At 42.5% G+C, this 17,683-nt stretch overlaps 1 protein-coding gene across 1 annotated transcript in view; it reads right to left on the bottom strand.

The window, feature by feature from the left end:
• SUSD5 (sushi domain containing 5) overlaps positions 1-17,683 on the bottom strand; it is a 77,019-nt gene that overhangs the window by 15,511 nt on the left and 43,825 nt on the right. Inside the window, exon 4 of the mRNA XM_030549351.1 lies at positions 8,409-8,597. Coding sequence (XP_030405211.1) covers positions 8,409-8,597 — 189 coding nt within the window. The remainder of the gene's footprint in view (positions 1-8,408; positions 8,598-17,683) is intronic.

A 17,683-nucleotide genomic window follows, 5' to 3' on the forward strand; every position in this document is an offset into this window, starting at 1 on the left:
TAATGCTGCCACCACCCAAAAAATTAGAGTGTTTTGGGGCACTCTGGTCCCCCCAAAACCTTCCCTGGGGACCCCAAGACCAAATTCCTTGAGTCTCACAACAAAGGGGAATAAACCATTTCCCTTCCCCCTCCTCCTTCCAGGTGTTCCCTCCTTGGGTTCCTGGAGAGATACACAGAAGCAAGCTCCGTGAATCTAAACAGAGGGACCCCACCCTCCCCGTTTCCAGTCCTGGAAAACAGAAGTACCGAGAGAGAGCCAAGCTCCCCCTCCACCCCCCTCCTTCACCCAGAGGGAATGCAAAGTCAGGCTAGTAAATCTAACACACACAGATTTCCCCCTGACTTCTTCCTCCCACCAATTCCCTGGTGAGCTACAGACTCAATTCCCTGGAGTTCCCCACTAAAGAAAAACTCCAACAGGTCTTAAAAAGAAATCTTTATGTAAAAGGAAAGAAAAATACATAAAAATGGTCTCTCTGTATTAAGGTGACAAATACAGGGTCAATTGCTTAAAAGAAAAATGAATAAACAGCCTTATTCAAAAGAACACAATTCCAAACACTCCAGCAACTACACACATGTAAATACAAAAGAAAAAAAACAATAACCCCTATTGTTTTATGATCTTTGTACTCACAACTTGGAAACAGAAGATTAGAAAGCAGGAGACAGAAAAATCCTTCCCATAGCTGAGAGGGACAGACACAAGACAAAGAACAAAGAACTCACACACAAACTTCCCTCCACCCAGATTTGAAAAAGTCTTGTTTCCTGATTGGTCCTCTGGTCAGGTGTTTCAGGTTACTCCTTTCCAGGTAAAAGAACTTTAACCCTTAGCTATCTGTTTATGACAGTCTCACACCAGGAACTGGGCCCAGGGGAACAGTAAGAGGGCTGGAGGAGAGGGGGATGCTCCCCTGGATAGGATGATCTCCCAGCAGAGAGGCTGTGGTGGTTCCCACTGGGAAGAGTGGGGTTGTGCTCCATTTGGAAGGGCTGGGGGGAGGCTACCCTAGCAGAAAGACAGAAGAGGACTGAAGAGAGTCAAGGTATGGTAGGAGGCACTGATGTGTGATCTGTGAGATATCAAAGGGTGAGATGTATTGGGATTTTAATTACTACATGGACTGGTGTGATCAGTGGAGGCAAGAGAGCCTGGTGTAGAACCCTTGGGTTACCTGAGAGGGAAAACTGAGGTGGGTGCACGGTTGTGCCTAAGATAGAAGCTCTAGGGGTGTAGTTTTGCCATTGCTGCTTCACTTCGTGACCCCACTTAGCTGCTTTGGTCCTGCAGACAGACTGACCATGCAGCTCCTCTGGCCTCCTAGCAACAGGGGGGGTTGTGGTGCTACTCCTTCCTGGACTCCTCCCTGTGCTTCCTGTCAGTGAAAAGCAAAGAGGGGCAACCAGCACCCCAAGGTGACCAGCTAGAGAAGAATGGGGGAATGGACCTAGTGACCCCACTACTGGCAAAGAGAGACAGGCTGGGGTAAACTTGAGAGTCCACCCCAAGCAATAAGGACCGAGGGAGGCTCCCTATCCCACAGTAAAATGGGGCTAAATGTAGGGAAGTGCCAGAGGCAAGGGAGAATAGGGAGGAAAAATGCAGAAATTCTCTCCATCTCCTCCAACAAGGGAGCAGCTGAGAAACATGCCCCATGGGGCGGAGGTGAAGCTTGGTATCCTCTGATGGGGCATTAGTGCTTCTCAAGTAGGGGCAGTGAAGGGGAATAAGACACTTCCCTCAGGACCAAAAGAAAGCAGAATAGAGACCCTCCCCCACCTGTGAATGAGTCATGAGACTGCTAATAAATGAAACAAATGTCTAAGGGGAATAGGGGGGCAGGAGAGGGAAATGGAGACCTCCAAGTGTGTGGAACGGGGTGGGAAAAGATTCCACTGAAGAAAAGAGAGACCCCTGCCCCAGTGGGGAATGCCATGAGGAGAGCCAAGTATGAAGACAGTGGAGCGAGACCCCACAGAGGGTAGGAGCTTCCAGTTGGGCCTAAGGAGAGACACTTACAAAGGGAAGAAGAGAGCAACTGCAAAAAGAGTCCCAAGGGGGAAAAGAGAGGTGAGAGCCACCAACCTACGGGAGAGGGAAGTGGAGAGACCCACAAGTATGAGGCAGTGAAGCAGATGATCAAATGGTGAAAAGTACCCAAGGCGAGAGAGAGGAATGAACTTGAGTGGGTGGGGGGAAGGGGACTTCGGGCAGACCCCTGGAAGAGGAGACACTCCAGTGAAAGAGGCTGTCAGTGAAGAGAGAGATTCCAGGTGCAAGACCACAGTGACACAACCTAATGGGAGGGAAAAGAATAGGGCAACAAGAGAGAGGAGGGTGGAGGGAAGGACAGAAAAATTAATCAGCAGAAAAACAAATGCTGAAAATAACAGAAAGAGACAGATGAAGAGATAGAAGAAAATTAAAATGTTGAGTGACAATTGACAAGGAATAGAAGATAAATCATGGGAGACACAGTAAGTTACTATTCTTATCTGGCTAGCACCAATAGTTGCAAGGCACTTTACAGACTGGTATAAATTCAAGGTGCCTGCCCTACAGACCTTACAGACTACATAGGTAATGTATAAATGAAGGAAAATAAGTAGTGACGAAAACCAATACAATTGACATTTTGCTTGGATTTATTACTTTACGTTTAAAGAAAGCTCAGTGCCAGAAGAGTACCTGAAAACACTTTGATTTTTATATAGCAGAAACCCTCACGTGAAATGATTGTACAGAGATAGGGGTGTTTGGCTGGTCTGGTTCTATGGGTATTAGAGCCCCAGTGTCCTGCGTATGGGATGCGGGTAACATGCTTTGTTTTATTGTTAACAATGATGCTGACTTCTTCAGTATATTTTTGTATGTTTCTGTGTGCATCTGATGAGAAATGTATGAGAGTATTAAGAGGTTTGGTGCAGGAAAATTAACATTTTAAAGGAACAAATTTTGGCCATGTTGTGGCAATTTATTGAAGTACAGATATAGATAAGCTTACTTTTTTTGGTTCCAAGTTTTAAAGTTTTTGTAAATTTTCTAAAATTCAGAAAATTGTGCAAACTTTATTCAAAATCTATTGGTGGAAGATGCCTAGTCCTTCTCTCTCTGCCCCCCCGACCCCCTTTTCTTTCTCAGCCTTCCCAAACACTTCTTCAGTTTCCCCTGCTTTGGTTGGCTGTCTACAGGTGTGTATGTTGCCCCCAAATTTCCCACTGGTGATGGCAATAATGAAAGCATTAGAGTAGAAAGGGCTGCAAGCATTTTAAGAACTGTGTTGTCTAAGCCTGCTAGGAGCAGAAATATGTGACAAAAATGTTTAAGATGTCAGTGGTGCATTGTCTACACTAGTGCTCCTATCATTGGTGGAGCTGAATAACCGATACTATGTCTACATTACACAGCTTTTAATGACACAGCTGTGTTGCTACAGCCATGCCACTAAAAAGTGCACAGTGTAGATGCTGTTTGTCATCTCTCCTGCCGACAAAAAAACATCCCCTTGAAAGACAAAAGTTTTGCTGACAACAGCACTGTGTTGGCAGGAGCGCTCTCCTGCCGACAAAGCTAATGCTTCTCATTGGGAGTGGAATTTTTTTAACACCTCTGAAAGACAAAAGTTTTGTTGTTCAGTTGCCAGTATAGACAAAGCCTGAGAAACTTTAGATAAAATATCCTGGTGTAGACCAGGTCTAACTGTGAGCTCTTTGTTTTTTGTAGGAAAGATGTCTAAAGAGGGGTGATATGCATCAATTTTAGGTCTGGTCTTACTTAGCATCTTCATTAATGCACTGGAGGAGGGAGTAAAGTGTGTTAATTAGGTTTGCAGAGAAGACTCATTTGGATGATGAAGACAGACAAATTATGTGAAGTGTAACAGATGAGTGAAAGGTACAGGAAAGAAATAACAAAATGAGATTTAACTTGGACAAATGCAAGATAGCTAATCTTGAAAAAAACAATATGGAACACTGATTTATTAGAAGGTTGATACTTGGAAATCAGTAATGCTGAAAGAAACCTAGAGGTGATAGTGGACAACAAATTTAAAATAAGCTTGCAATGCAATATAACACCACGAATGTGATGGAGGTGGTTTTGGGATGTATTCAAAGAGAGAATTTGCTCAACTTTGATGATTCCAAACTTAGATTATAGGATTTAATTCTGAGCATCTCTGAATTCCCTCCAATTTGCCTAGGTCTTTCTAGAGAGCAATAAGAAGGTAATGAACACTTCACAGGATTAGGCCCCAAGTCTCTCTAAAATTAATGGGAGCTAAGGCACTCAGCTCTTTATAGAAGAAACTGAACACTTTGCAGGATTGGACCAAAAAATTAGCAGACAGGTGCATTCTGCACAAATTTCAGTTTCTGACAGATTTCAAGATGGAGTCACATTAGAACAGTGACAACATAATGGTATGGATAACACAGCAATATCTATAGTTGAGAGAACCATGTTTTATATATGCAGCTCTTGCAACTTTACTATGAAAGGACATAGGGTTTTCAGATATATACTGTATACTGCCTTTAAGTATCCAAAGGGAAGTGCAAAATCCAGTTTTTCATTCCAGTAGCCCAGGCTGTAGCAACTCTGGTGTTGTGTGTGGAAAATAAACATAGCACAAGACATACAAAACCTGCATTCACATCTTGTCCACTCCATCTGGTAAACAATGTATTTGGCTCATTAACAGTCTCTGGGCTTAACTACCTTGAACTGCTTTGAAAAATGAACCTCTGATTTTGTTATAACATCAGCAGTTAATTCCCTTCCTTAAGTAAATGAACCAAGTACCGTAGGTTAAAGACCTATGAGACCCACATCAGAATTAGCAAATACAAAATAATAAACAGCAGATCACTGCTAAGGGGCTGGTTCTAACATCATAGCTGGAGGCACATGCCCAGAGCTTATTTACAGTAAATGGGAATTGTGCCCAATACTGCAGAGAAAGGAGGTTTGTGAGAATGAGAAGAAAGATAGTGAGTGTAAGGCAGGGTTATTAAACTGAGGATGAACTCTAGTAAAACATATTGAATACCCTCCAGCAAAAGCACAACAGCAATGTGGCACCATGATGCAACATCATACATGACGTGATCAAGTCTCATAAATCCACAGAGATGACCATCATTGGTGCACTTTAAAAGTGGATGGCGTACAACTTGAATTGCAGGTACCACTTTGCCCTAGGGCTTGAAAATCTAGTAAGCTGGGAATGGTGTTCACACTTCTGTATATGCTAATAACCAAATCCAGCCCTCTCTCCCATGCATGCAACTCCATTCAAGTTGTTTACACTCAGTGCCACTCCCTTCCTTCTTGGCCTAAATTGATTGTCTCTTTCCTGATCTGGCTCACCAGAAAGAATGATCATGTCTCCTATGACCCCAAAAAGACTGGGAGACACTCCTGGGACAAATCTGGCTGGTCAGCCCCCACAAACCAGAGGAAACAAAGAAAATAGGAGACAGTAAACCTAATCAGAGAATTGTTTGGGTGGAACACTGAGTCAACAGAGTCAGCATGAGTGTCTGCATGAACAAATAGCCAGTAACTGGTACCCAAGTTTTTGGGGTCAAAATTATATCCAGAGGAAGTGACATGATGGATATCAGAAACTAACACTTAAAAGATGCCTTTACCAGCAGTTAGTGGTATCTTTTTCATTGCCAGAGACTACTGATACATTGAATTCCAGTGTGAAAGGCTTAAGATTCCATAAAATCAGGAAACCATAAGTGATAAAACAGTGTAATTAGTTTCTTAAATTAACTGCATCCCTCCCTTTTGGATTTTTCAAAGATACTGGATTTATTAAAGGAATGCACATATCGTCATAGCCTGACATGGCCTGGCCTGACATGCATAATTAACACATGGACCGAGGCCTCATTTTTTGGAAGAGAGAATTATGGAAGGAAATAAATAATCAGGTTGAAAACAGAATGTTTGTGCAAAATAAGGTAAATAAATAGATCAGTAGGCTAAGAAGACAGAATGTCTGAACCAACTAAGACTTTGTCTCCATAGCACTTTTATTGGTAAAACTTTTGTCAGTCAGAGGTGTGAAAAAACACCTCCCTGACTGACATAAGTTTCACCAACAAAAGCGCCGATGTGCACAGTGCTATGTTGGCAGGAGACGCTCTCCTGCCAACATAGCTGCCACCACCTGTTGGGGTAGTTTAATTATGCTGGCAGGAGAGTTCTCTCCCACCAGCATAGAGCGGCTACCCAGGAGACCTTACAGCAGCACAGCTGCAGTGGTACAGCTGTGCCCTGAAAGGTCTGTAGTGCAAACATGCAGGAAACTATTTACTATGAACTAGACAACAAGGGACAAGGAATGTAAAGATGAGGTAAAGAGGAAGTTGAATAATGGTCAGTACATGCTGCACAGGGGCTGGTTCCTGCAAAGTAACCAAGCCAAGCCAAAAATGTGTGATACAATGTATAGTAAATACAAGGAGATGTGTAATGTATAAAAAGGGAGAAGGATTCTAAGTAACTTTGGAGCTGTGATGTACCCTGCATCCATTTTTCTCCCTCCCCTTCACCATGTTTGAGTCTGATCAACTTAGCATAGCATTGTTGTATGCCAAATTAAGATACCTGAGTGACAAAGGGTGAAGTCAAACTGAGTTATTGGGAAGTGGAATGGAAAGAGGTCTTGGAGGGAATCCCAACAATATGCAGGGCCAAATCCTGCACTTAGTTACACCCATTCCACTTCACTGTGCAATAGCATGAAGAGTTTGATCCACACTCTTTTGCAAAAAATATATAGATGGCAAGTTTATAGGGCCAAATTCACCATTGGTGTAACTCCATTGGTTTTAAAGCCTATGCACCAGGGATAAACATAGCACTAAAGGTTAAAATATTTAATTTTAATTAGTCTTTGCTTCCCACAAAGGAAGCTTCTGCTGATGACTTCAGAGCATACTGGTACTAGTATATTTATCACTCTGCCTTGTTACTGTTATTATCTATTAATTGTGTAACAGAAGTTCCCAAAGGCCCTAAACCCACAGTGCCTGGTTGTTGAACAAACACTGGAAGACATGATAACCCTGGACCTTTTGCCATATTAGAAAGTGATATGGAACTCTGTGTTTAAAGTGCTGCCCTGGAAAATGAAGTTATTTAGCTGCTTATACTTTATGTTGTTAAGTTTGAATGCATCCATCAGTCCATTTGATATGATGCATTTTATTATGGTCTGATGATAAAGTGACACGGTGGAGGTCTTGAGGGAGGGAGGGAGGGAGGGAGGGAGGGTCTGGGAGTTGCTGCAGACCTTTCTGTGCATCCTGGTGAATTTTATGTTGTTTTTCCGAATTATTCCTTGTATAAGGGTGATAGCGACAGAGGAAACAACCAATGTTGTAGAATGCTCAGGTGACCTTCCAGACCACCAGCTTATTTGACAAACTGTCCATTGATTATTTCAAATGTGTCCCCATATTGTCCCTAATAGCACTCCTCTGTGCTCCCCTCCACACAGCACCCCTGCTGTGCTCAATTTGTTTTCTCTCTAGCCCTTACTTTGTGCTCCCCACACCCTTGTTTCCTCTCTGGAGGAGTATCCTATTGCTGCCTAAAGTAAGATCCTCCCAGCGCAGCCTTCTGGTTACCAGTATAGACTATATATTCCCCACTCCCACCCAGCACCTATATTATGCTGCACAGCTTCAGTGGAAGCAGTTGTCTTGAGGTCCCCCTGAAAATATCTAAGAGGTGACTGGGTTGGTACAGAACCTCAGAGTTACAAACACCTCGGAAATGGAGGTTGTTCATAACTCTGAAATGTTCGTAACTCTGAACAAAATGTTATGGTTGTTCTTTCAAAAGTTTACAACTGAACATTGACTTAATGCGCTTTGAAACTTTTGCTATGCAGAAGAAAAATGCTGCTTTTTAGCCATCTTAATTTAATTGAAACAAGCATAGAAAAGTTTCTTTGCCGTGTCAAATCTTCTTTTTAAACTTTCCCTTATCTTTTAGTAGTTTACATTAACATGGTACTGTACTGTATTTGCTTTTTTGGTCTCTGCTGCTGCCTGATTTGTGTATGTCTGGTTCCAAATGAGCTGTGTGGTTGACTGGTCAGTTTGTAACTCTGGTGTTTGTAACTCTGAGGTTTACTGCATGGTAAGGGCTCTAAGGGCCATTGGGAGGGCAAGTTGTGGAGAATCACCTGGTGCATAGCAGCTAGAGAAGCACTGTTACGCAGCACTGCTATAACACCTTTAACTGCGCACAGTTGCAGTCAAGTCCTGGGGACTGAAAATATCTCGTACCATTTGGGACACTATCAGCCAGACCAGGACTTCCTGACAGCTATGGTTGATAGGAATCTTGGTGTGTATGCTAGATAAGCTTACCTTTGACACAGGCCTGAACTTGCCCATACCATTCCCCACAGCTGTCACAGAGCAGCGTAAAAGCAGTGTCTTTGTTGCCCATGACGTAGCCCTGAGCACAAACATATAGCAGCTCATCCCCCATTTCAAACCCAGTGTGACCATACAGGATCGTGTGAGGGAAGGATGGGGGGTCCCCACATGGTTTGTCTGAGAAGAAAAAGAAACAAGAATTGTTAGGAGAAAATGTAATATGTTGAAGTATATTGCTAAGAATGGTGTTAAACTGGTAAGTCTAGATACAATCGCCTGTATATCCACAGAACACATACACTAGTGACCACATATGGTACACGCTCCCCAGAGTACTTCATAATTATGCTTCAGTCATGCCCTGGACAGGCAGAGATAGAGTTAAAAGAGTAGTTTGAGCTTCATGCCCATGCAATTTTGGGTTCTTTGCTGGAGAGGTGTCAGTACCCATTGAGATGGCAATATGTGTGGACCCATACCTAGTAGGGCTTTTCCCTACATTATAAATCAACCAGCTGCACGAAGGTTACAATGTCTTATCATGTATCTACACTATGAAAAAGGTCAAATTTTGGTCAGGCCTAGATAGCATGTTAGCTAAACCTGACATAAACTCAACTATTTTTTTCTGAGTCAAGACAAAGCTTTGGAAATGGACTGAGACTTCCAGGTCTTTCTATATAGTCCTCTAAAGAGTTGTCAGTTGGTGAGATCTAACTTGAGCCAAGTTAAAACCTGTAATGAAAGGCTCAGTAGGCCACTTTCAATCCTCTGAGCCATCCAGTCCCCTACCGAACAGCATATCTAATCTACAGGATTCTCATTAACCTTTTCCTTCTCATAACGGGAACTCATTTACAATCTCAAATTGGCTTCCAAAGAGGAAACCTAATCTTTGAAGCACTGACCCATGTTCTCAAATTCACAAAGACAGTTAGGGTTAATAAAGCTCTGAATTCTCCTGTGAGAAAACTGAGATGCTAAATCAACTTGTTTGTCAGGAAATAAAATATAAAATGCTTTTAACTGAATAACTCATTTGACAATACTTGTGTATGCAGCGCTGAGAACCTGAAAGTGAAAATGAATACAGTATAAACATACATGTAATTGACTTAATTGAATTTATTTTTTTCTACCTGAGAGAAATGCAAACAGTAAAAAAACAACAGCCATAGTGAAGAGCAAACTGCATTTTAAAAATTTATACAGTTTTAATAATCTAAGAAGGTGTCAATAGCATAAGGCCAGGCTATTCAGGTAGTAATTAGAGCACAGTGTCCTCTCCTTGCAGATTCTCCCCTCCTCATGAACATCCTGTGAGAGAAGGATTAGTTACAACCATGTCACCATCCCTTCTTGCTTCAGATTCCATAAGCCCCCCTTGGAAAGCCAAGGGTGTCAGGGGTGACGCCTTACCAAAACCACAATGGACAGTGAATACAACCACAAGACATATTAACTCTTTCATTGCCCCTTCCACACTTCCTTTCACTCACTCCAGAGACATTGATGGCTTGGGGGATACTGCTGACAGCATAGCTTCAACGAAGCCACATTGTCAAGGAGTTAGTGCAGATGGCACTGTTCTTGCAAATCTTATGGGACTTGTAGCTTGTGGGGCCAGGACCACTGGTTATCCTGCAGGAGGAGACACCTCAACAATCCTAGGAAAATCCCACAAGATCCTTGTTGTGTTTTCCTGCCCCTAGATCCACTCCCATGGGTATTTCTACTGGCTATCTAGGTTAAGATCCGGGCTATAGGGAAATACATTGTTATTAATGATATATGTTTATATGTTGAGAATTATTAACCTTATTGTGGAACTTTATTGTCATACAGAAAATACTGTTGTTACATGAAGGTGCATGTGGTGGAGGGATACTCCTTTGTCAGCATTTCCTCTCAGTATGGGGATGCTTTATGGCCCTCACTGAATGTTTCTGAACCAAGTGTGCTGCAAGACCATCAGCCGCTAATTTAGGGGAGACATGATCAACGTTAAAGCTTTGGAATTTATTCTCTCTTTAATATGCACATACAGCATCCAAGTTTCAGAAGTTAGTGGGAATTATATATACATCCACTGATAGGAGAACACACCTCTTTGAGCTACACAAAGCTCAGTTTATGCTCTGTATCATTTAGGCTTGGCACCTGAGGAAGTGAGGAGCAGTTACCAGCTAATGTGTTTCCTGTGAACTGATAAGAGTGATTAGATTGACATGGGTGAAAAGAATAAAAAATATTTGGCTGCCACATGGGAAAGCTACAGACCACTGGAATAGGTGTACTCTATTTGTGTAGTTACATTAATTAATGTTGAAAAGAGTTAGGTGTTTGCACTGAGGAAAGAATTGATCCCAAAGCATTCTAGTAATAGAGTTACTTATTTGAAGGTATCCTAACCTACAGTCAAGTTGCAAAATTATGGGGCATGGTGGGGGAAATTAGCATCTCCATACTTTAAATATACCTTATACTTAACACATTTGATATGTACACTATATCCTTCTAGGAGATAGAGTTGAAGGGCTAGGGTTGCCAATTTTGGTTGGATGTATTTCTGGAGATTTCATCACATGACACAATCTTTAAATAAAGATTAATCTTTAATTCCTGGAGACTCTGGGCCAATCCTGGAGGGTTGGCAACCCTGTGAAGGGCCCTAGCGACAGAGCAACCTAATGGAGGAGATAAAATGGAGCCTGTCCTTCTTCAGAGCATGCTGCAAAGTCTGCCTCTTTCCCATAACCCGTCCACATAAACAAATAATTAGTAACACTCAATTTAAAAGGAAAAAAAAGAGAAGAGAATTTTCAAGAACTTGGGCAAGGTTCTTGAAGAGCACAGTCAGCTGTGATATTGTCCAAGTATAATGCTACGTAAATGTAAATTACCATAGTGATGGGTGCCCTAGAAATACCTAAGATAGATGCACTGAGATGTCCATCTACATCCTACCTTAAGCAGTTGGTAACCAACTCCCAAAGAAAAGGATAGTGGAAGTGAGTGTGCATCCAGTAATCATTCATAACTTTAGAAGACCTTTTTAAATACAGGTCAGTAACTCTTCTTATTATGGGGAAATTTTCTGTACTTTACCCTGCCCCTGAAGAGTAACGTTAGAGAGAGTTCTACCAGCCTTTCAAGATATTAAAGCACATTAGCACCAGCAAAAAATTTTTTTTCTTTGCTCAAGAACAGGGGGATCAAGGTTAATAGATTCAAGATCTTAATGTCAGAAGGGACCCTTATAATTACCTAGTCTGACCCCTTGCATAAAAAAACCCCATAGAATTTCACCAAGTAGTTCCTGCATCAAGCGTGTGATTTCTGATTTGAGTCCAAGCATATATTTTAGAAATACATCAATCATGATTTAAAAATTTCAAGTGAGGGAGAATCTACCACATCCCTAAGTCAGTAATTCCGATGGTTAACTACCATTACTGTGAAACATTGTGCCTTATTTGTAGTGTGAATTTGTCTAGCTTCAGTTTCCAGCCATTGGATCTTGCTATGTCTTTTTTGTCTGCTAGTTAAAGATCCCTCTGCTATCAGAAATTTTCTCCTTGTGTGGGTATTCAGAGACCATGATCAAGTTACCTCTTAATCTTCTTTGTTAAACTAAATCGATTGAGCTTCTTAATCTCTCATTGTAAAGCAGGGTTTCCAGATCTCAAAGGAGGTGGCAGTAGTCAAAGCAGAATATAATGAGAGCCTGCATGAAAGAATTGGCTGTAGGAATGGAAAGAAAAGGGAAAGATCTTGGTGATGTTGATGCACAAACCCTGGATGTGGAATATATGAACCCTTGGCATAAGACTGTTCTCCATGGTCTTGCCTTCACTGCACAGTTCACTTGAGTGACAGGCATCTGAGTGTGACCACTCAAATTTGCCTAGCTTGAGTCAGAGAGCCAACACTGCAAAGCCAGACTTGAATTACTGCATCCATAAAGGTGCTGCACTCATTTGTGTGAGGTGGCAGGACTTCAGGGGGGCATAGCCCATGGTTCTTAACTGCACTAATCTGAGCTGCTTTCTCTGCATTCTTTTATTGTATTGTGAGAGAACTTGTCTGTCCTTTCTGGACACCTGTTCAGAAGTAGTCTTGGCTAGCAACTTATTAAAGTAAACCACTTGCAGCTTGGCATGCTTCAGACTTCTGTCTGTGGCCACTGTTCAAGCAGGTGGGAAGGCCGGGGTCCAACTTGGAGCAATGGTCTGTACCAAATGTTGGCATTAATGCAAATTTCATTTTGGGAAGAGGACGCAGGTATAGGGCATGAAAGCTGGTAGAGGGTGTTTCTGCAGCAGCTTGTCTCTATGAGAGAATGGGGGTCACCAGGAGAAAGCAGAAATATGGCTTACTAAGGAGATCATGTTAAATGGATGTAGAAATAGAGGAGTGGGGACAGCTGGTGCAGATTTTAATAGCTGATGAATCTCCCTACGCTGACTTGCAGTTCTGAAACAGGACTGTGTGCTTGGGACATTGCTGATCACCTAGTCCATCTCCTCATAGAACTGGCCTGTTCTCAGTGACTTACAGAGCACTGTGGTCCCTGGTCTTCCCATATGTGATCTTTATGGACTTGATACTTTTTTCCCTTCTGTCCTGAGGTCCTATCTGGGGGATCCCTTGCTCTGCCAGTTTCCTAGAGAGCACATAATCAAACTGTGAATTTCAAGTACTGGTCCTGAAATCAGCCTTTGTGGGCCTCCCACCAGAGATCCACAAGAACCCTCATGTCATCATCTGGTCAGCTGGTAGCATGCTGGAAGACAACCTCCTGGACACCATTTCCTGTACAAGCAATGGTACTGGTGCAATGAGCTGCCTGTGAATGTGGGGTCAAACGCCAAACCAGGCTATATATATTGGTAGGTGACTTCTGGTACACAAGTAGGGAGTGAATATCTGGCAAGAAAATGCAGCTCAGATAGTGTTGCTAAGCCTCTAGGATTGGTCTGGAGTATCCAGCAATTAAAGATTAATCTTTAATTAAAGATTATGTCATGTGATTAAATCTCCAGGAATACGTCCAACCAAAATTGGCAACCCTAAGCTCAAGTGGAATTGTGAGAAGACATTAGAGAACTAACAGCACTTGAGTGGCTTAGGCCTGTGTTCACACTGCAGAGTGGTTATGTTCATAGCTCAAGTATTAGCAATACTAGAGCCTATTTTGCCTCTTGGGCCAGCTGATGTTCAGTGAAAAGCACTAGCATGCTTGAACAAGAGGTTTTTGTGTATGCACAGGACTTGAGTCAGAGGCACCGTCAGGTGTCAACTCGAGTCAACTGTCCAGAAAAGACAAGGCCTAAGAGTGTTTGTCTGGCACCAACAAATCAGTTAAGGTCAGTGATAGCTCTGGTTACAGAACAGCAATCGATTCAGTAGCCTTTTCTTTACAAGCAGGTTTAAGAGACCTGAATTACTTCAGACTGCATATTTAGTCTTGACTTGGACTTCAGGAGTAATGACCATCTGAAGAAAGTTAGTGGCAGGTGATTTTTCAGTAGCATTGATGTAAGTCTCTATAGGGGAAAAGAAATCCCCAGTTTCCAGTAAAGAAACTTTCTTGACTTAAATTAGATGCAGCTGTTGAATCCGTAAAAAGGTTTTCTGAGACATCTTGACTACATTTAAATATGCAAATAAAGGACAATCTGAAATAAACAAATAACTCAATAAAGACACAAACCTCAGTTTCTTCGTACAGGTAAATCTCCTTTTGGCAGGATTAGTAATCTTTCCAGTTACCATTTCATATGTTTCACTGACTCCCAGATTCTGGAAGCTACCATGAAACATCTGCCTTCTGGTTTCTTTGAAGGTCAGCCAGGAGAATTTTCCCAGAGAGTTCTCTGGGGTTTGTGATGAGTTGTCCTATTGTTAAGAGTTTAGAAGAGCTCACTCGTGATGCCAAATCTCTGAAAGATGAGGGTGGCTGCTTTACTTTCCTTCTTGATCTTGGAGATACTTAAGCATGGAGAATTTTTCCCTTTTTCCAGATAAACACTGAGATGAAATGAAATGCAAAGAACCGAAACACAACCATATAAGTGTTCCTTGTAAGCTACTGCTGCTGGGGTGCCAATACCTCTTTCATCAGAGAATGGCTGGTAAAAATAACTTGATTTATTAGTTTAAATGACATCATCAGGTAGCTGGAAATTCACTGGCAGCTAAATGCAAAGCTTTGGAAAAGAAAACTATAGAAATTGAAAAACCTCCATGTTCATGGTAAAACATAGCAAATTAAAAAAACAGCATAAACACACAGAAACCTATAGTTTACTCTTTTAAAGTAAACTTTAAAATGTTTGCCTTAGAAAATTCCAACCAAAACTTGATTTTCCCTTTATTGCCGTAGAAAAAGCAAATTGAAATAACTACAAAATCCATCAACTTTTGAGGAATATTTGGAGTCAGAGGTTATGCCTAACAAAATTTGATTTGCATGTCTGCAGTGGAACACTACAGAGATCTCACTCGTTGCCTATAAAATCAATGGTTCAAACAAGGAAGGAACCAGTGAAGCCCAGGAACTACTGATAGGAGGTAGTAGTGGTGGTGGTGGTGGTGTTTTTCTATTGTTTTTGCTTGTTTGTTTGTTTGTTTTTCAATTACACAGGAAAATTAGAGTGAACCAAAACTGTTATTTAAATATGAGATGGAAAATGCATGTTATGTTTCCCTGGGGAAAAGTCTGCTTGACAGCAGAACCCTTTGATGATTATTCCTGTTTTATTCATTTCTTCTGTATTTACATGTATTCTTGTGAACTTTGCTGTGGAATGGCTTAAAACAGATTGTGTTAACATACAGCCCTTGGGCCAGATCTGGCCTACATGAGGATAACATGGCATATTTGGAACCTGCAGAATGTAATCTCTTTTTTTTTAAATAAAGAACGTGTCTATCCCTAAGTGTTGAGAAGATAACCTTTCAAATGTGAATTGAATATAAATCTACAGACAGCTTGAAACAGTGACTGAGATGTGAGCTTGATTTGACCCTTGAAGCTTTAAAAATACCAGCAACCTGCAGTGATGTAAATAATGTAATTTTTTATTTCCCCCTGCTTTTCCGCTCCGGCTGCGCCGCAGGTTTTGTTTTTTTTTTTAAACCTTGCTTTCCTAATTTTTTTTTTTTGCTTTGTCGTTCTGGCAGCTGCCCCCCGCCCTTTTTTTTTATTCTGCTTGAGGCAGCAAAAAAGCCAGAGTCGTCCCTGCTTGTGAATCACCGTGGGCGTTTCATGGACATTAACACAGGCTGGTCCGGAAAGGTGCATGATGCACACATCTTTCAGAACATTGGCCTGTTCAGGAAGCTGCAAGCAGCGACTTTCTTCCTGGACCAGAAGATCATCATAGGGGAAGTTGAAATGCCCATTGTGATCCTGGGAGACCCTGCCTACCCCTTAATGCCATGGCTTATGAAGCCATACGCAGGGATCCTTGACAGCAGCAAGGAGCGGTTCAACAATAGGCTGAAGCAAGTGCAGAATGACTGTTGAGTGTGTTTTTGGCCGTTTAAAGGCCTGCTGGTGCTGCCTATATGGAAGGCTTGACCTGGCCGATGACAATATTCCTATGCTTATAGCCGCATGCCGTACGCTCCATAATGTTTGTGAAGGGAAGGATTAAAGCTTCACTCAAGGCTGGACTCCTGAGGCTAGTGCCAGGAGGCTGAATTTGAACAGCCAGAGACCAGGACTATTACAGGGGTGCACGCAGGGCCATAAGGATCAGGGATGGCTTGAGGCAGCAATTTGAAGCTGAAAGCCACTAATATTTGTTGCTATGCTCAGGAGTGAAGTGCTTGTAATGCTAGGAGGTGATGGTGATTGGTGCAGATGATGCACTATGGAGGTTTAAGAAAATTGCCTGTTGCTTTGCAGGTCTCTTTTTGCTTTCAATTAATGGAATAAAGATTGCTTTCAAACCAAAACAATTATTTTATTAAAAAACAGCAACCAGAGGAGAGAGAGAAACAAAAAAACACATCAGCACTGTGGGGAAAGGAAGAGTCCCAGGCAGAGGTGGAGTCCCGGGACGGTTAAAGATTTGTGTATGTCCAGGTAATATATGCAACCTTGTCCTATGGAGTACAGTGCAGCAGGTACTGTACTTCAGCCAGGCTAACTTGCAGAGGGATGGATATTGAGTGCAGTGACTACTGGGAGTCCGCAGGGCTGGACTGTGATGGGGCAGGAGTGGAATGCAGCAGGTACAGACTGGTCCAGGAGGTTGATAAGAGTGTGTTGGCGGTGTCTGGGGGACACATGGAAAAGAGTTTTGCAGCTGCAGGGCAAGGCAGGTGCGGAGCTGCTTGGTTTGCAGTGCTAGTAGCGCCTGGAGTGTTTCTGCTTGGCACTCCATAATGTTTAAGAGCTGCCCCATGGCTTCATTCTGGCATGCCACGTTCTCCTTTCGGTCCCTCTTCTCACTGTCCTGCCACTCCTTCAAATCTTGGTTTTTGGCTGTGGCGTGCATCATGACATCATGCAAAGTCCTCTTTAGTTCTTTGTGGCCGCTTTCTAATTCTGCACAGCCATTCAGCTGGAGATAACAAAGATGGAGGCTGGGATCTCAAGGTCATAACTGTGAAGCCAAAATGCAACATTTTACAGAAGCAGTATTGTTTGCAACCCACAGACCGCTGATTCAGTGATTTAAAACACAGCCACTATTCACACACCTGTCACTAACTGGCTGACCCCAGGCAAGCACACATGAGCCATAAGACTCCCAAAATGGCGAGTAACAGCAGGGGCAGGGGAAATCAATGTTTCAGGACTGTACTGTACACTGGGACATGGCTCTTGGAGAGAGCCAGCACTGTGGGGGGGGCCCTTATAATCATTACTGTCCCCACATTTTCCACGGGCTGTGTTCATTATGGAAGACATCTCACTGCTGAGGGTGAGCAGGGAATCGAGGGAGGGTCTTCTCCAAGACTGCAGCTTCCGCCCTGGTCCTTATGCGGCTCGCTTGTGTGCAGCAATGGTCCTCCCCACAGTGACGGCAGAGTGGTGTGGAAAAGTTACCCTTAATGGGGCAAGAAACAAAGCAGTTCTGCCAAAGAACCTGCAGCAGTAGATTGCCCAGTATCTCCTTGAGAGTTTCGTGGAGAGCTCTGAGGCAGATTCCCTTGAAGTGACAGAGTCAATCAACACCCTGTTCCACCACTCAGACTAGGCATATGGTGGTACACTCATCATACAGAGACAAGCCTGCTTTTTG

The sequence above is a fragment of the Gopherus evgoodei genome, chromosome 2, assembly GCF_007399415.2.
Source record: "Gopherus evgoodei ecotype Sinaloan lineage chromosome 2, rGopEvg1_v1.p, whole genome shotgun sequence".
In the NCBI taxonomy this organism is placed as follows: domain Eukaryota; kingdom Metazoa; phylum Chordata; order Testudines; family Testudinidae; genus Gopherus; species Gopherus evgoodei.